Source organism: Marmota marmota, unplaced genomic scaffold (assembly GCF_001458135.2).
Source record: "Marmota marmota marmota unplaced genomic scaffold, marMar, whole genome shotgun sequence".
In the NCBI taxonomy this organism is placed as follows: domain Eukaryota; kingdom Metazoa; phylum Chordata; class Mammalia; order Rodentia; family Sciuridae; genus Marmota; species Marmota marmota.
Window position 1 is genome coordinate 8,301,949 of NW_025999900.1, and position 20,228 is coordinate 8,322,176.

A 20,228-nucleotide genomic window follows, 5' to 3' on the forward strand; every position below is an offset into this window, starting at 1 on the left:
TTTTTTTTTTTTTTTTTTTTTTTTTTTTTTTTTTTTTTTATTAATTGCCTGTTACTAACACTTAACAGCAGATATTGTAGTGTCTAAATTAATATTAGGAACTAACTCCTTGAAGTAGGCTTGTTTTGCCAAGCCTGGTGACACACGACTAATCCCAGTGGCTTGGGAAGCTGAGGCCAGGGGACTGCAAGTTCCGATGTAGCCTCAGCAATTTAACAAGGCCCTATGCAACTTAGCGAGACCCTGCCTCAAAATAAAAAATATAGAGGACTGGGGATGTAGCTCAGTGCTTAAGCACCCTCCCACCCCACCCCGGGTTCAATCCCTGGTACCAAAAAAATGGTAGGCTTGTTTTTAAAAATATGCAGAAAACCTTTATTGCCTCTTCAGTGCTCAGAAGTTTGGAGGAATTAGTCTTGCAATAAGAGATGCTTTTCAATATCATGAGCTTTTTAAATTGTTGGCTTATATTTAGTTGAGCCAAATAATTTCCTGACTGTTTCTATGAGCAGGAAAAGAAAAACCATTTAACTACTTTGGTGTCTGCCAAGAAAATTAAACTGACTTCAAAGCTTTGTGCTGATAGTTAATGGCATCGAGTGCAAGCTGTTGTTTTAATTAATACAGCTGGTTGATCCTTTGGCTCAGTCAGGTTACAACTATGAAGTTCTAAAATGGGATAACATAAAACCAATGGCATTGCACAGTTCATGCCTCTCTTGAGGAAATATTTCATCACTCTTGACAGAAACTATTGCTTTGGGAACTCTCTTTTCATCTTGAACTACACTTGGAATTTGTAGTTCTTCATTTAAATATACCCTTTTAGTGATTTACCACAAACAAAGGAGAGACCTGCCAGCATTTTGTTAACTTTGATAAGCGCGCAATTTGAGATTGAATCCCAAGTTGTAAAGTTGTATGAGAGAATACAGTTATACACATAACATGGAACCACATCTTCAGGCTTGAAATACATCAGATTGAGTCTAAAATGAGTTAGGTCGTTAAGATTTTTTTTTTTTTTTCCCAAATAAAAATTGAAACTGCAATACTCATCAGTGAGCTTGGTTGTTGGTTTTTTTGTTTGTTTGGACCACAGTTCTTTCTGTCAGAAGTCTTGCCTCTGTAATATTGGTAACCATTGAAAGAATTAGAGACATTTATCAAGCTGATAAAAGTTTTGTAGTACAATCTTTGTATTGCTTTGCCATATGAAGAAATATGTATGTAATACATATATTTGGAATAATGACTGAACATGATTTTTAATTCCTTGGGAAAAAATAGATGCCATTGAAGATACTTCCATTAATTAGATGATAGTTTTGTGTCACTTTTACTATGATGAAATCCTATTGTGGTCCTTCATTAAATATATGTGTATTCCCCTTGAGCCAAGTCACAAATTCTGAACCAACAAATTAGTCTTCATATATTTTTAAGGAATAAGTTAAAATTATTTCATGACATAGGTACTCTAAAGAGGTTCCGCTGCGTTCGTGAAGTGGCAGCTACCAAGTCTCCAGTGCCTTGCATGGTGCTGGGCATTTAATCCATTCTTTCAGTTTAGGGAGAGACATTTATGTGCCAGATACTGCCTGCAAACTGAGAACTAAGCAGTAAATAAAAATCAAAAATTGTATGGATAGAACTTATAGAATTTTGAAGAAAAGGGACAAATAGTAAGTGTGAAATGAATGTTTAACTTCATCTGGTAAGTAAATGTGCCTTACTTAATTTCAAACTGAACTATAAACCTGACACAGTAATTTTACCCCACACTCCCTTTCTCCCAAGGGAAAATTGCAAAACTAGACAATTCACTCAGGTTTACTAGGTTGATCTCTTTCTATAAATTCTCAAATTCTTTGTTTCTAGATTTTTTTATGATACAATCTCATGTGTGCACTTAAATCAATATTTTCCAGGTTTTTGGTTTTCACAGGCAAGTAATATTTTCGAAATTTGGGGAGAATTGGTACAGGATTGTTTGCTTTTAATTTTGGTGAGTAAGGACACTAAAAATAAAGACAAAAGCTATCACCACCAATATTTCTTAAAAGAAAGGGCATTTTAACACCAAAAAGTAGGTAAGACAATCTCAGAATAAAGAATAGTACTCATTATTTTTCTTCTTTTGTTATGTATCTTTAGAAACTATCAATAGAGAACAATTATAACTAATTATGGTTTAGATTTTCCACTTGATGTTGCTAAGAAATTTTGCTGATTCACACCATTTTAAGAGATCATACGACTGTCATTTTTTTTTTCCCCCAGAGGTAAATTGTATATAATGGACTATGGGTTTTGTGCTGTCTGGTGGACATTGTCTTAGAAAGGTACAGGGCATCAGAGTGCAACATCTATTCATCTAACGTTTACTGGTTTCACCATGTGCTAGTGGGTGAATCATTTCTCATCTGTAGCCTTTGATTTTCAATCTTTGTATTGAAAGAGGATTACATTTTTTTCCAATTCTTAAACTTGGACTTTAGAAAACTTAGGTAGCTAGTTTCCTTCTTTTAAAAATATGTGTCCTGTATCTCTAAAGATTAATAAAAAGCTTTACTGTGTATTCATAAAAGATTTGGACCAAGCTTTGGTTCATATTCCTTCAGCTGAGAGCTTTCTATCGTTCACACATGATTAACATAAGGGTTTAATTTTATGTCTGTGCTTCAGAGATTTACCATGATATTTTTTTGTAATGGCACTAACTACACAGAGATTCAGCTGTTTTCTAGCTTGCTAGTACTTTTGGGAAATTCTTATAAAATTTCTGTTGCAACAGATACTATTCAGAAATTTGGTCCATGTAAATAAGCTAATGGAATTATGGTAATTTGTCTTTGGAAAAAAGAATATCTAAATATTAGGTTATTCTGAATCATAAAATAAAAGGCAGAATTTAGGAAAATACCGTTTACTTAGTTTGAAATTGTTGTTTGTAGTCCTCATGGATATCTTAAGTTATCGTGTGCAATATTTATCTCAATTATCTTTTTTCACCCCCAGTTATCTTCAATGGTCCAACTTATAATTCATGTCTAGGACACCTCAAAAACTCACCTCTGCTCCTGCCTTTAAGACTTTGTCTCCATGAAGTCCTTCATGTGACACAATGTGCAGTACTATAAAGCACTGGGTAAGGGCCTAGAGAATTGTGGATTGATCCAGAATTGTGAACACCACTGGTTTCCCCACAGACTTATTGACACAAAAAAAATTGTTGTGGAGAGCTGTGACAGTGACTGGAGATTAGAGTCCCTGATAACTTCATGGCTGTGGCATACTTGGTGACTGGGAAAGTTTCTTGCAAAGGCATAGGGTGCCCAGTTGCTATGGAGATGTCCTCCATGCTAGAGTCTTATCAGCCTTGACCTTATTCTCAGGAACAGTAGCTCCTGGGAATGAAGGAACTTCCTTGCTAAGACAGTGGTTCACCAGTTCTGCTGCTCCTGAATCTGCCCGCGAATTAGTAACTTTAAACAATGGACTTTCTTGAGAGCTGCCCAGTGCTCCTAACAAATTGTGATGGATTATTTTTAAGGAATATATGAATGTCAGATGTGATTGCTTAAGGACAAAATTTGAAAGTGCCTTTTGGTATTTTTCATAGACTTTTGGCCTTGGTTTCAGAGAGCTGCCTTGAAGAAGTCTTGTTAAAATTGACTAGTTCCAAAATGAATCAATCCTTTCTGAGATCCTGGCTGAGTCAATTATTGCCAGTTCATTTTTTTTTATAAATATGTAATTTTATAGAATGAAAAGTATAGATCTTAATATAATTAGACCAGTTTAGCAATTGTATCCAAATGTTACCACATTCTAATCAAGATTTAGAGAATTTCCATCATCCTAGAAAGTAACCTGGTTGCTCCCTGCCTCACTCACCAGAGGCAGCCATTGTTTTGATTTCTGTTACCATAGGTTAGTTTGGTCTGTTTTAAAACTTCGTAGAAATACATATTTATTTTGGGTAGGGCTTCTTTCACTCAATATCAGGAAAATGCTTCTGAGATTGATTCATGTTGCTGTATGTAGCAGCAGTTTTTGCCTCTTGATTGTTGAGTTGTATTCAGTTGCTTAAGGACTCCACTACATATATATCCAGTCTCCTTTTGCTATACATCCAGTCTAGATTGTGACTCTTATTTAGGCTTTTATGAACATTCTTGTACCAGTTTTATGTGGACATGAGTTTTTATTTCTCGTGAGTAAATACCCAAAAGGGGAATGTTGGTTTAAATTTATAAGAGACTGCCAATTTCCCAAAGTAGGTTGTAGCAGTTTATGCTCCCAAGTGTTCCAGTTGCTCTATATCCTTGTCATTATTTAGCATTGTCAGTTGCTCTAATTTTGGCCATTTTTAAGTAGGTATGACCATTGGTGGGATTGTAAATTAATACAACCACTATGGGAATCACTACATCACTTCCTCAAAAGACTAGGAATGGAACCACCGTATGACCCAGCTATACCACTAAAGAATTAAAGTCAGCAAACTATAGGGATACAGCCATACCCATACAATTTACAATAGCCACATTATGGGATCAACCTAGATGTCCATCAGTGGATGAGTAGAGAAAGAAAATGTGTGTATATATAACAATGAGTTTTACTCAGCCATAAAGAGAATGAAATTATGGCATTTTGAGGAAAATGAATGGAACTCAAGAGCATAATCAAGGAAAATAAGCCAAACCCAGAAAGTTAAGGATTGTATGTTTTCTCTCATGTGGAAGTTAGAGAAAAGGGAAAATGAGGTTCATGGTGGGGAAGTCTAATGAAAATAGATGGGAGATCAGTAGAGCAGGGGGAAGGAGGGGGGGAAGGCCAGGCAAGGTACTAGGGAATGATATTGGCCAAATTATATTGTTATATTGTATGCATGTACAAATATGTTAATAGTGAATTCCATTATTGTGTATAATTATAATGCATCAATTTAAAATCTGGAAAAAAATTAGAAAATATGAAAAAGTATATTACATTGTTTTGATTTGCATTTTTTTCTGTGGACTAAATTTTGTTGAGCATCTTTTCATGGGTTTATTGACTAGCTCATATCTTTTGTGAAATAACCTGGTTAGTATTTTACCCATTTTTTGTTGGGCTGTTTGTTTCTTGGTCTTGAATTGTAGAAGTTCTTTATATTTCTAATACAAGTCCTATGTCAGTGTCTTAGGGTGGGTTCTCCAGAAAACCAGCAGAGATTTGCATGCAGGAACTTTATTGGGGCATGCTTCTGGGAATAACACCTGTGAGAAAATGAGCAGGATTTGGCAGAGGGAGAAGGTAAAGGGTAATTCAGTTGCAGTTGAATTCCAGAGTCCTCAGCTCACCTCACAGCAGGCTCTGAAGCTAGATAGCTCTCTGAGATAGCCTGACCTTTGAGGCAAAGGGGTCAGACTTTCTGCCTCTCTCCCACACAGCTCCACGGCTAGTTACTGGATGTGGACTGCCCTGGGAGAAGGGCTTGAACCTCACGTTGGTCATTTGGCTTATTTCCTCAAAGGGACTTGGCTGTGAGCCTTAGGTAGGCAACATTCCTAGCAGCCTGGGGAACAGGTGACTCCAGCCAAAAGGGGACCGAAGAGGACAGTAACACCACAGCATTCATCACAGATATATGTATCTCCACTACAGAAACATGCATTGTGAATATTTTCCACTTTGTAGCTTGTCTGTGCATTTTCTTAATGAGTCAGCAAACATTTTAAACTTTGACGTTGATTTTTTTTCTTTTATGGTTCATTTTTTTGTGTGTCCTTGCTGAGAAATTTCTGCCAGTCCTAAAATTGCAAAGATATTCTTCTACATTTTCTTCTAGAAGCTTTTGAGTTTGGGGTATATATTTAGGAATATAGTCCATCATGAATTTTTTTGTATGATGTGAGCTACCACCCAAATAATTGTTGCAAGCAATCAGCTCTTCCTCTTTTAGTACATTCCTCTCATCACTTCTCATCTTCTCTTAATTTGTAAAGCAGGGGCATCTTTCATATCTGTTTCTCAGAGTGGTGCACTGTAAAAATGCTGTCAGGACAGTTTTCTTCTCTAGCAATTTATTCATTGATTTGAATTATGGAGTTACAAAACTAAGTCCCTAAAAGGAATTAACATAATGGGTCCAGTTCAATTTTACCCTGATTTTTTTTTAATTTTTTATTTTGGTTGTAGATAGACACATACCTTTATTTTATTTGTTTATTTTTATATGGTGCTGAAAATCAAACCCAATGCCTCAGACATGCCGGGCAAGCGCTCTACCACTAAGCCACAACCCCAGCCCCCTGAGTTTTGTTCTTCTTTAAGAATAATACTTTTAAATTAAGATGACATTTATACATTGGTTAGAATACTGAAAAGACCAATTATCATGTCGCATTTTAGGTAGCACAGACCTGTTTTTTCCTCTTGTGTTCCCATTCTCACAGTTTGTCTCATTGAATACTGTGATTAGGAATGTTTTGAGGAGTTTAATAACATGGAAAAGAATCTTAGAATAACTCAATATTAAATAGTAAAAGAGTGATAGATACCATTTGTTCAGTTCCCAGAATGCTTCAATCACTTTTTTCTGTTGCCCCCTATATCTTCACAAAATAGTAGACATACTCTAAGCTGGGTGTGTAACGCCTGTAATCCCAGCAGCTCAGGAGGCTGAGGCAAGAGGATCATAAGTTTAAAGCCAGCCTCAGCAATTTAGCAATGCCAAAAGCAACACAGCAAGACCCAGTTTCTAAATAAAATATAGAAAAGGGCTGGGGATATGACTCAATTGTTAAGTGCTTCTGGGTCCAATCCCTGGTACAAAAAAAAAGAAAGAAAGAAAAAGAAAAAAAGAAATACTCTAACTGGGTGTGGTGGCACATGCTTGTAATCCCAGTTACTCCAGAAGCTGGAGCAAGAGGATTGCAAATTTGAGGCCGTCCTCAGCAGTTTTGTGAGGACTTGTCTCAAAATAAAGGCCTGGGGAGTTCATTCAGTGGTAGAGTGCTATGTTCAGTCCCCGGTACCACAAAACGAAATACGTAGAAATATTCTTATTTCACAGAAGAAAAATTGAGATACTGAATTGTTAATGGATTAGGTCATGGATTCAGTGCAGGCTCCTCAACCAGTGCCCCAGCCCCTGGATACATTCAGACTGCTCCTTTCAACTAATGGCCAAGTTGAATGTATGAAGAGCTGGCCTGGCTTGTGTACTGGGAATGGGGGACCTCTTGCCACAAGGCAAGTAGAAGTTGGTGTTGACATTGCAGCAGTATTTCCCCTTTTTTCAATAGATGCAATGAGACATAGACATGCCTAAACAAGGAGTCAGCAACATTTCAATCAGTCTTTCAACTAAGAACCTATTTTCCTGTATAAATAGTATTTATAAAAGTTAGGAGCCGGATATAGTCCCAGCGATTTGTGAGGCTGAGATAGAAGGGATCACAAGTTTGAGACCAGCCTGGACAACTTGTGCTTGGATGGATGGATGGATGGATGGATGGATAGATAGACAGATCCGTCTGGAGGGGTAAAGTAGTGGTAGAGTACCCCCAGGTTCAATCCTCGGTATTGCAAAAAGAATATGAAAAAGCTAGTCAGGCCTCTAGCCTCACAATTCAGTAGACTATCAGAGGTAATGTAGCTACTGTTACTTTTGCTAATCTCCTCCAGGAAACTGAAATGGAAAGATTAAATATATAATGTACCATTAAATTACTGAAACTTCTTTATAAGCACATATATAAACACCCCTTGTACTTTTGTTTTGGGTACTGGGGATGAAACCTAAGGCCTCGTGCACACTAAACGTGCTCTATTAATGAGCCTCATCCCCCGACTGCAGTTTATAGGATCATTTTTTATACTTCTAAGATACATGGAAGCCATATTAGGATACACTGCTGCTTCAACATACTTTGAAACCTGAATTTTTTAATTTTGTTTGACAGGAAACAGTCTCTCAGACAAGCCAGGGTAAAAAGAAAATAATTGGAATTAAGTTGGATTAAAACCACAGAACAATTTTAGTATTGACATCTAAATGCATTTTTTAATCATATGAATAATACATGTTAATTGTAGATAAATCACAAATGTTTATAAATTATATATTATGTTAGGTATCATATGCTTATAAAGTAAAAATTTGTTATGTTGAATGTGTGCTTGTTCAACATTTATGTATTCTTTTAAAATAAATATGAAATTATCAATACATATTGTTTACCATCAGCTTTTTCCACAAAGCAGCACATCATGACTTTGTATATCGATGAATAGACATTGAGATATATTATAATTTTTCTGGATGAGTGCTGTGGTACTGTGATGAAGTACTACACTTTAGTTAGCTAATCTCCTTTCTTGGATATTTAAGTTCTCTTAGATTTGCACTCTTAATAAGTGTGGTGGTCATCTTTGATTAGTTCTTCCTCATGATCAATTTCAAGAAGTGAAATTTCTGAATCAAAAAATTCACTTTTACCTTAAACTTTGGGGAAGGATGAGGCATAGGAAGGAGAAGGGGAGAGAGCACCAACAAGAATTCACATTTTTGTGGCTTTAATTATTTTCTTTTCTTTTGGAGTACTGGGGATTGAACCCAGCATCTCGCCCATGCTATGCAAACTTGCCCACTGTACCATGTGGGATCCTCCTGTCTCAACCTCCTGAATAGCTGGGGCTACAGGTGTGCACCAATGTGTCCAGCTCCTCAGTGCTTTAATTGGCATTAATTATTCATTAAGCCGACCTTTTTTCATGTTTACTGGCCATTGTAGGTATGGGTCTCACAAATACACAGTTCATAGTCTTGATGATAGATACTTCACAGACTGTTCCCCATTCATTAATCAGTCTCTTATGTGGTTTCTCTTGTTTTCTTTCCAGGAGCGACTGAAACTGGTGACTGTTTTGGGTGCTGGCCTTCTCTGTGGAACTGCTCTGGCTGTCATTGTGCCTGAAGGAGTACATGCACTTTATGAAGATATTCTGGAGGGTGAGAAAAGAGAAGGCCCTTATTTGAGATATGTTATTGATTTGGGAGGTTGGCAGGAAAAAAAGGAAGCTTAATGGTATTTTTTCTGAACACAGTTCAGGTTTACCCTAGAATTCAACCCTAAGAAGAGTTCTTAACAGCTATGGTTTAACACTTTTGACATTGAACACATCCTTAGCAGTTTGTGAATTGAGTACTCTGGTTCATGAATACCCACTTTACAATAATCAGTAACATCCAGTCCTTTATGACAGTTCTTTTTCTTTTTTTAATACCTTTATTTCATTTACTTATGTTCATGTGGTACTGAGGATCAAACCCACTTCCTCACATGTGCTTGACAGGTGCTCTACTACTGAGCTACAACCCCAACCCCTGATAGTTATTTTCAGTGCCACTCAAAAACTCCCCAAATCCCACATGGTACTGGTTATGATTTTAGTGATCTTTAATTCAAAAATACATATTTGTATTTACATTAATCTTTGTCTGTAATTGGGGAAGACCAAATTGAGGAGGATAACTAAAAAATTAAAAGAGGCCTTTCCTGACTTTCATAGTAATGAGCATAAAGAACAGTGTAGTTTGGTTAGCTTGGTGTACTCATCATCTAAGTGATTTGGTCCTTCATACCAGCTCAGAAGTCTCTTTGATTCACATTTGTGACTCAGTAAAATCAGATTATCATACTCATGAAACTTTATAGTTACCTCTGAAGGATTGAAATTACAACTAAGTAAGAGAACTGAGTTCTCAAATGCCAGTTAGATATCTACTCAACATTAGGAATAGTGTAAAGAAATGGGCATGGTGGTGCACACCTGTAATCCCAGCTGTGCAGGCTGAGGCAGTAGGATCAAATATTCAAGGCCAGCCTCGGCTGCTTAGCAAGACCCTATCTCAAAATAAAAAGGCTGGGGATGTGGCCCATTGATACAGAGTGCTTGCCTAGTTGCCTAGTATGCACAAGGCTCTGGGTTCAATACCACCACCAATAATAATAATAATAATAATAATAATAATAATAATAATAAAAAAGAGGTAAGCACCTTCCAGGTTTCTTTCTAAAGATAATATAACACATACTTTTTTGGCTCTTGGTAGAGGAAAAGAACTGTGTCCCTGTGTCCTTTCTCTAGAATGATGATGCTTTTATGCCTGGGACGTGAATATGGGCATCATGGTGTTTGGTAGCCAGAATGGTAGGGAGATTATATATGAAGATTGTGGGGGTCTTGTTGTGAAATAGGACAGAGGCTGAGGATTGGTCAGCTTTAGGGGAAACAATCGTAAATCAGGAGCCCTAGAGCACTGGTTTCTACTTTTTTTTGTTATACATCCTACCATGAGGGAAAAATTTTTTACATGCCCTATTGCACCGATTTACTGTGTACATTATAAAACATATTCCTAAAATAGAAAACTTTTGAAGTGGGCTAGGGTTGTACCTCAGTGGTAGAGCACTTGCCTAGGATGTGTGAGGCACTGGGTTCTATTCTCAGCACCATGTATAAATAAATGAATAAAATAAAGGTCCATCAACAACTAAATATGTATACACACACACACACACACACACACACATATATACAAAAAATTTTTAAAAAATAAGGAGGGGCTAGGGTTGTGGCTCAGTGATAAGACCGTTTGCCTAGCATGTGTGAGGCACTCGGTTTGATTCTCAGCACCACCTATAAATAAATAAAATAAAGGTCCATTGACAACTAAAAAAATTTTTTTAAAAAAGGATAAACTTTTGAGATTTAAAGTAAATATTATAGAAAATCAGTATTTTTTCTTTCATATTCCAGTGAATCATCTTGAATTTTTCTGGAATATGATTACTTCACTATAGAAATGAGCATCCTAGTATACTAGAGAACATTCAGAACATAACTAAATAGACCATTAAAAATGTTTTTGCTTGATGTTGAAACTAAGAAAGAATTATGAATGGTGGTTGAAAACTTGTCTAAACTTGTCTGATAATAAAAGTTCCTTGAGGAAGAGGTACATTTTACAAGCAACTTTCTCCCTCCCAGCCTAGACCATTGAATTAAAATCTCCAGGGAAAGGACCTGGGAATATTTATTTTCAAAAAATTTTGTCTTTGGTTCTTATTAGACAAGTTTGGGAAACACTGGAGAAATTAAGTTCTTCAGGTAATTTGGTGGTGTATGTGTGTATGTGTATGAGAGGGAGAATGCCTACACCTTACTAAGGGTTTGAGATATATCCTATGATCCATTTTGATATAATTTTGCATGTAGTATGAAGGTTTATATTTTGACATATCGATGGATGTTCAATAGTTCCACCATCATTTGTTGAAAGGAGCATCCTTTGTCTTATTGAATCGTCTGCAACATTGTCAATAATCATTAACCAGATTTGTGTTGATCTATTTCTGGATTCGATATTCTGTTTTTCTTTGATCTGTATGTCTATCCTTTGTCAATACTACATTGTCTTGATGAATGTAGCATTATAGCAGATCTTAAAATCAAGTGATGAGTTCTTCTGACTTTATTCTTATTTTTCAAATTTGTTTTGGCCTTCCATGTATCCTTTTGCTTTTCCATAAAAACTTCAGATTCAGCTTGTCAGTGTTCAAAAAAAAAAAAAAAATCACTCTGTGATTCTGGTAGATATTGAGTTGAATCTATTAATTTGAGGGAAAACCAATATTTTAAAATACTGTGTCTTCTGGTTCCTGAGCACATGTATCTTTCTATTTATTTAGGTCTTCTTTGATTTCTTTCATTAGTATTATTTTTAGCATATAGATATGTACATATTTTATTAGATTTATATTAAATAGTGCCTGTATTGAAATTATAAATGACACTTTTAATTTTTTTTTAAATTTCTAATATTCTGCTATGTAGAAGTTTGCTAAATTCACTTATTAGAGATGCTTTTTGTTGATTCCTTGGGATTTGCTGCATAAAAACTCACATAATCTGTGAATTGAGGTGGCTCAATGTTTTCCTTTCCTATCCACCTTATTTTTCTTTTCTTATCACATTGAGTGGACCATCCAGCAAGAGACTGAGTAGGAATGAAAGCTGGCATTCCTTGTTCTCATTCAGTCTTTCACCATTAAGCATGATAATCTGACATTAGCTGTGGGTAAGATTTTTGTTTTTTAGTCTTTTTTTTATCCTCCACTTTTTTAAAAGTTTATTTTTTTTATTCTACTTTGCTGTATATGACAGCAGAATGCATTACAATTTATATTACACATATAGAGCACACTTTTTCATATCTCTGGTTGTATACAAAGTATATTCACCCATTTGTGTCTTCATACGTGTGCTTAGGATAATGATATCCATCTCATTCCATCATCTTTTTTACCCTTTTTTACCTTCCTTTCCCTCCCTACCTTTCTGCTGTCTAGAGTTTGTTTAATCCTTCTATGCTCCCCCTCCCAACCTCACTATGTCAGCCCTCCTTATATCAGAGAATACATTCAGCATTTGGTTTGGGGGGATTGGCTAACTTCACTTAGCATTATCTTCTCTAACTCCATCCATTTACCTGCAAATGCCATGAGTTTATTCTCTTTTATTGCGAAGTAATATTCCATTGTGTATATATATCACATTTTCTTTATCCATTCATCTACTGAAGGACGTCTAAGTTTGCTTCCACAGTTTAGCTATTGTGAATTGTGCTGCTATAAACATTGATGTGGCTGTGTCTCTGTAGTATGCTATGCTATGTTTAAATCCTTTGGGTATAGACCACCAAGAAGAGGGATAGCTGGGACTAATGGAGGTTCCATTCCCAGCTTTCCAAGGAATCTCCATACTGCTTTCCATATTGACTGCACCAATTTGCAGTCCCTCCAGCAGTGTAGGAGTGTGCCTTTTTCCCCACATCCTTGCCAACACTCACTGTTGTTTTATTCTTAATAGCTGCCATTCAGACTGGAATGAGATGAAATGTTAGAGTAGTTTTGATTTGCATTTCTCTAATTGCTAGAGATATTGAACATTTTTTTATATATTTGTTGATTGATTGATTGTATATCATCTTATGAGAGGTTTCTGTTCAGTTCCTTGGTCTTTTTATTGATTGGGCTGTGTGTGTGTGTGTGTGTGTGTGTGTGTGTGTGTTTAGCTTTTTGAGTTCTTTATATACCTTCAGCAGATTCCATTTTTCAGGTTAAGGAAGTTCCTTTCTATTCCTTGTTTGCTTAGTGTTTATCTTGGATGGATATTAAATTGCATCTGATGCTTGTTTCAGTCTGTTAATGTGATTTACAGAGATTGATTTTCATATATTGAACTCCATTTACATATGCCCCCTCCCCTTGGTGGTTATAGAGTATCTTTTTATATATTGCTGGACCAACTTTGCTGGTTGATTGTTAAGGAGATTTTTATCTCCATTCATGAAGAATATTGGTCTGTGGTTTTATTTGCTAATGTCATTGTACAGTTTCACTATCAGGACTGGGAAGTGTTCTCACTTATATTCTGGAAGATACTTACAGAATTGATAATAGTTTCTCAATTAAGTATTGGGTAAGCTTTCTGTATTGGGAGGTATATAACTATAAATTCAGTTTCCTTGGTAGATATAAGACTGTTCCAGTTTCTTGTTTCTTCTTGAGTATGCTTTGGAAGTTTGTGCCTTTCAAAGAATTGATTTTTTTTTTTCCAGATTGAAGAATTTAAGAGCATAAAGTTGTTGGTAGTAATTCCTTAATTGTAATGAGGTCTTCTCTTTCATTCCTGACATTGATAATTTGTCTTCTCTCTTTTTTACTTTGTTATTGTAACTAGAGGCTTATCTGTTTTATTTTTTTTCCCAAAAAGTTGTTTGATTTCATTGGTGTTTTTTCCTATTGATTTTTCTGCTTTCTGCTTCATTGATTTCTGTGCCTTTTATCTTCCTTTTGCTTGCCTTGGGCTTTTCTTGATTGTCTTTTTTCAAATTTCTTTAGGTTAGAAGGTTATTGATTTGAGGTCTTTCTAATGTAATTTTTTTTAAATTGTAGATGGACACACTACCTTTATTTTATTTATTTATTTTCATGTGGTGCTGAGGATTGAATCCAGTGCCTCACAAGCACTGTGCTACTGAGCTACAATTCCAGCCCTAATTAAGAATTTAAGGGCTGGGTTGTGGCTCAGCAGTAGAGCACTTGTCTAGCACATGCAAGACCCTGGGTTTGATCCTCAGCACCACATAAAAATAAATAAATAAAATAAAGGTATTGTGTCCAACTACAACTAAAAAATAAAAATATTTTTTTAAAAAAAGAATTTAATGCTATAAGTTTCCCTCTAAGCACTGCCTGAATTTTAATGTGCTATGTTTTAAATCTTCATTCATTTTCTAATTTTCTTTGCAACTTCATCTTTTACCTATATACTATGTAGAAGTGTTGTGTCATTACATCTGGGCAATGTCCTGCTCCCCATCCCACACTTTCTCCATGGCATTCTTTTTATTTCTGATTTCTAGTTTAATTTCATTTCGGTTAGAGGACAAATTTAGTATGATTTGAATACTTATAAATTTGTGTATATTTTAAATAGTCTAGAATATGGTTTATCTTGTTAAATGCTCAAGGTTCACTTGAAAAAAATGCGTTCTGTTATTACTTGGTTGAGTAATGTATAAATGTCAATTAGGTTGATCCCCAATATTGAAAAAAAAAAAAGAGAGAAAAAGTCAAGTTCCTTGATGATGTTGATCTTCTATATACTTGCTGATTTTCTGCTTATTCCATCTCAAATTGAGGTAGAATATTAAAGTATTAAAGTATGATCATAGATTTGTCTATTTGATCTTTCATTTCTATCAGTTTTTGCTTTATGTATAATGAAGCTCTTTGGTCAGGTGCCTACACATTTAAGATTGCTATGACTTGGCGAACTGGCCTTTTTAATCATATGTAATATCCCCTTTTATTCCCAGTAATATTTTTAATGTAGCCACTCAAGTTTCTTTACATTTTGTACCAGCATATTTCATAGTATATCTTTTCCCGTCCTTTTACTTTTAGCCTATATCATTAATTATATTTAAAGTGGATTTTTTTTATGAATAGCATATAGTTTGATAATTTTTTAAAATCCAGTTTGACGATTTCAGTCTTCTGATTGATGTGTTTAAACCAGAGGTCAACAAACTTTTTCTGTAAAGCATCAGATAGTAAATATTTTAGGCATTGGGAGCCATAGGATCTCATTGGTACTGCTTAACTCTGCTGTTGTAGCCAAGTTCACAGATTCTTTCCTCAGTCATCTTTGTTCTACTATTGATCCTATCCAGTATCTTTACTATTTCAGATATTTTTCAGTTCTAAAATTTCCACTTGGTTCCTTTTTATAGTTTCTGTTTCTCTGCTGAGGACTTCCATTCATATGAAATGTCTTTACCTTTACCTCAGAGAGCCTAGTTAACAGTAGCTGCTTTTAAGTCTTTGCTTATTCCAATGTTTGTCGCGGTAAGGTTGAGTTGATTGTTTTCTTCCTTTATTAATTGACCAGATTTTCCTGTTTCTTTCTTTTTGATTTGTATCCCACACATTTTGAATATTATAGTTTGAAACTCTGGGTTCTTTCAAAATCCTCCAGGGAATGTTTATTTATTTTATTTTAGCAGGCAGTTAACCTGTTTGGATTCAAATTGCAAGTTCTGTCTTGCCTTTTTTGGCTGATGATTCCAATTTTATTCCATTTTAAAGATTTTGCAATGCAATTTTGAGTGTGTACTATCCATGCAGAATACAGGTATGAGCCTGGGACTTGTGAGCTTATACACAGGATTAGGGGACCCCTCTCAGCTCTTTGCTCTTCACGGTAATTCTTTCATACTCTGGCTCCTAAGGACTCTTTTTCCTGGTCCTTTGGCCAGAATGAGTTTTAGCTTTCTGTACTGACACAGCTGCTGATGATACAACAGGATAACCAGGTCTCACCCCACTCTATACTCTTCAGACCACTGGTTGTTAGGTTGAGTTTCTTTATCTGGGCAGAAAAAAAATGAGGGGTGGTTAATTGCTCATGTTGCTGCCATAAAGTTCTACAACTGGGCCTGCCTTCAAGGCAGGACCAGAAAAGGAAAAAAGGAAAGAAAACAAAAAAAAGGTCCAGGGATATAGCTCTGTGGCAGATCACCTGCCTAGCATATGCAAGGCCCTGAGTTCCATCTCTCCAGTGTCACTGAAAAATTAGAGGAGCTTCCCTCTACCTCTTAGCAGCCCATTTTCCTGGCCCTCTGTTCAAGTAGAACAGAATTTTTCTTGAAGTATTTTGCTGCCCTCATTTTGGTAGTATTTAATTTTTGCAGCCTTTAAGTATTTGATTTCTGTGTGTTTTGTCCAGAATTCTTGTAGTAATCAGTGGGTGAATGAAGTTAAATTGGGTTCATTTCGTCTTGGCCAGCACCAGATATCTCCCTTTAAAAAGTAAAATATTAATATTCCTTTATTTAGATCAAGCCAACTTTTCTCCATACTTTAAAGGACTTTGTTTGCATGTTATTGCAGCCTTTGGTTTTGTTCTTCTATAGACCTTATAATTATGATAATTAACAGATATTTTTTTCAGAGCTCTGTATCCTGAGTTAACTAAGCACTCTGACACCTTTGTAAGCATTATTTAATGCTGCTTAATATAAAAAGGAACCTCTCAAGTACTTTCCTATAATAATAGTTTTAAAATCACTGGAATTAGATGATTATTAGCTTTAGTTTTCGTGTCAGAAAACTTTCTATACAAATAGGTTTTAAGAACTTGAAAATTGCATGGCTTGTTTACTGTGGAGCTAAAATTTAAAACCTTTATAATTCTTTGGATTTTTAAAATCTGTGTTCGAAGACAAGCTTTCGGGTGAAAGACCTAAATAATGTGTTGTATTCATAGCTCTCTGGTTAATTATCAAAACTGCTGTTGTCAGGAATGATTCAACAAAGATGATCCCAGTAATTTTTACCTTCTTCTAAGAATGCCATATATCATATTCTTTAGCAAGGTATGATTTTCTGTGTCTTTCTCTGTCATTTTGCTCTACAATTAAATAAAATTAACAAAAATATAAGGGAGTCTCCGGCCAGAGCAATTAGGCAAGAAAAAGAGATAAAAGCATCTAAGAAGGAAGAAGTAAAATGGTCTCTGTTTGCAGATGAAGTGATCTAATATGTGGAAAACCCTAAAGACTTCACCAAAAAACTAATAAAATAATTCAAAATTCACATACAAAAATCAATTAGAAGTTATGAATAGAAGTTAAGAAATATAAAACAGTCAACAAAGGCCAACAATATAAAAATTAAAACTAGAATCACTTTTAAAAAAAATGAAGCCAGATTACCTGAATGTTTGATTTGGGGAATACTTTGTACTGTACCTATTAGTCTGAAGGAAAAGCTCTGTGGAATCTTTTCAAAGAGTAAGTTAATTCTATTACATTGAATTTAGCATATTTATAACATGGGAAGGTTACATCCTATACTGATAGAATTTACAGGAAGAAATCCTGTATGAATATTTAGGGAAAGAATTGAAACCACAATGATTTGCTGAACACTCTCAGTTAGTGGAATGAGAAGTATATGGCTAATGTGCAGTATCTGCTGATAACACCATTTTTTAATGTACTTTGTATTAGGGAGTGTGACGTTGAACATAAATTGTCTAAAGAATTATCAGCCAGTACTTCCTGTGAAACAGAAATAATAACCTAGAAGTTCTTGCATGAATGAGTTAACATATATTCACAACTTAATGTATTTTAAGTAAATAGCTATATTTACTTAAGATAGTATTTTAAGTAAATTTTTGCTAGGTTGAGTTCCATGTCCTAGAGTAGAGGGAAGGATGGTTAGATTAATATTGAATATTTGGATTCATTAACTAATCTGTTTATGTACTTTGCTAGTTGTCATGTGATTATAACTCTTTAAAGTTTTTTAATTGGAGGGATTGGTTTTTGAGGTGTGTGTGTGTGTGTGTGTGAATTCTAACAAAGCCATAATAGTATCTACCATTGTATATTACCCAATAAGTATTTCATATGCTTATATAAAGTTAAATTACACTTAATGCTAAGCACTCAGATCTTTTTACAAAAGTCTCAACCTGTAGTCTACTTCTTTCAAGAAATTTGTATATGTTGCTGTTTTTCTTGCCAAAATTTTCCATCAAGATAAATCAATAACCCCTTCACAATTATAACTTAAGAAATCATATACTTATCCGAGTGATTGCTTTAAAAATGTTGGGACTTTTTCTTTATCTGCAGTGTGCGCAGCATACTTAATGAAATTGTCAGTTTTGATAGAAGCCTTCCTGAAAGTAGTTTCAGTTTGAAGAAATAAAAAATTTACTCAGTACCAATCTCTTTAATAAGTGAGATAATCAGTTTATTCAATACCATTTTAGATATAAAGCTGGTATACTTAAGATTCGTAACTTGATTCTGAAGGCAATGCCAAAAATGGAATTCTAGGGTTATTTAGTTACATCTTATTCAAGAAAGGATTGGAAGGATCTTATATTTCTAAACTCTGATACAGTTGTCTTTGTTAACTGCCTTCTGGAAGTTATTGTAATTAGGCTTGGCGTTTAGTTTCAAAGCTATAGGCACCCCAGAAATAATTGTCTTTAAAAATTACTGTGCAGCTGTTCACAAATAATAGCATGACCAATAGCCTTTAACAAGCACTAACCCATACTCTTACCTAAACTCTTAGCCTAACCTCTCACCCAAGTTAGCACATACCTGTGTTACTTAGTAAAGACAGATTTTGTTTATAAAGAGGCATATGCATAATTTTCCTGAAACACAGACTAAAAATTATATTTTATTCCATTTTGAAATATCTTTTTGGCTAGGAAATAATTAAATGCCACAACTTATAAAATATCACATTAAAATTTATAGAAGTGAAAGCTAGTTTTTGCCTTCAGCACCCATTTGTTGAGTATCTACTAGAATTTGGCCTTAAGTAGTTAGAAGTTCAGAAACCTAAGAAGGGTCAGGCAAGCTTTTTCTGTAAAAGGCCAGATAATAAATATCTTGGGCTTTGTCAGATATGTAGTTTCTACTCAATTCTGCCATTGTAGCATGAAAGCAGCCATAGATGGTTCATGAACAAATGAGCATGGTTGTGGCTCTATTAAAACTTTTATTTGTAAAGATCGCACCAGCCCTTGTACCACTGTTTGTTGATCTCTGAATTCTGGTACAATGAGGTAAGGCTTATGAAAGAAACATATCTAGTATGCTGTGTGCACATGAGGAGAGGAAGACACAGAGAAAATCTCAAGGAGGAGGGGACTTGTGAGTTGAGCATTGAAAAATGGGTGGTCCAGGAGAAGAGGCGTGGAAAACCCTTGGGTCCATTTATTCAGAGTAGGCAGAGGCTGTGATGGGAGCCTAGTTTGCTGAAAAAAGTGGTTGTCTTATGAAAAGATGTCATTCAGATCCTCTCCAACAGCATCTTTCTAAATATTGAAATTGTAGCTACTAAAATTCTGTTTGTTTTGTTAGGTTGAACCCAAGGGCTGTCTACAACTGAGCTATACCCCTACCCCTTTTTATTTCTTGAGACAGGATCTCACTAGGTTTGGCTTGAACTTATGATCCTCCTGCCTCAGTCTCCTGAGTAGATGGGAAAACAGGCATAAGCCATGCCCAGCTAAAGGTAGCTTCTTAATATCCATACATAAGAAGATAAGTCATGGTATTTCATATTAAAATGGAAGCATACTCTAAACTGTCTTGTCCCTAGAGGAAATCTAGTGTTTTACTTGAATCATTTCACATCCTGGAACGTGAAACTCTGCTGAACTATTTTCCCTGTCTATAAAAAAGATCCTACTTGAAAAATGGAGTCTATCATCTCAGTATTAGGTATCAAAATACTGCTTTTGAGTTTATAAACCTTTTATTGAAATACCATATACCAAAAAAATATAGATTCATGGGCTGGGGATATAGCTCAGTTGGTAGAGTACTTGTCTCACACACATAAGGCCCTGGGTTCAATCCCCAGTACCACCTTAAAAAAAAAAAAAAAAAGTATATATTCCTAGGCATGGCGGTGACATCTGTAGTCCCAGCCACTAGGGAGGGAGGCTGACGCAAGGGGATTACATGAACCTAGGAGTTTGAGAACAACTTCCCATCTCAGAAAAACACCCCCCCCCAAACCAAAACAAAAAACAAACCCAAGAAAAGTAAATATACC

At 35.3% G+C, this 20,228-nt stretch overlaps 1 protein-coding gene and 1 non-coding gene across 5 annotated transcripts in view; both read left to right on the top strand.

Annotated features, from left to right (window-relative positions):
• The window catches only part of Slc39a9 (solute carrier family 39 member 9), a 51,045-nt gene that overhangs the window by 9,435 nt on the left and 21,382 nt on the right, over nt 1-20,228 (top strand). For 3 of the 4 annotated variants that reach the window (XM_015490556.2, XM_048798573.1, XM_048798574.1), the window contains exon 2: nt 8,902-9,010. In XM_015490556.2, the coding sequence (XP_015346042.1) occupies nt 8,902-9,010 (109 nt within the window). Of the gene's footprint in view, nt 1-3,021; nt 3,152-8,901; nt 9,011-20,228 lie in introns of all 4 variants that reach the window. The other variant, XM_048798572.1, reaches the window with a different exon arrangement.
• Trnav-cac lies at nt 19,969-20,041 on the top strand. Its single transcript has one exon. It is a non-coding gene; the product is annotated as a tRNA-Val (tRNA).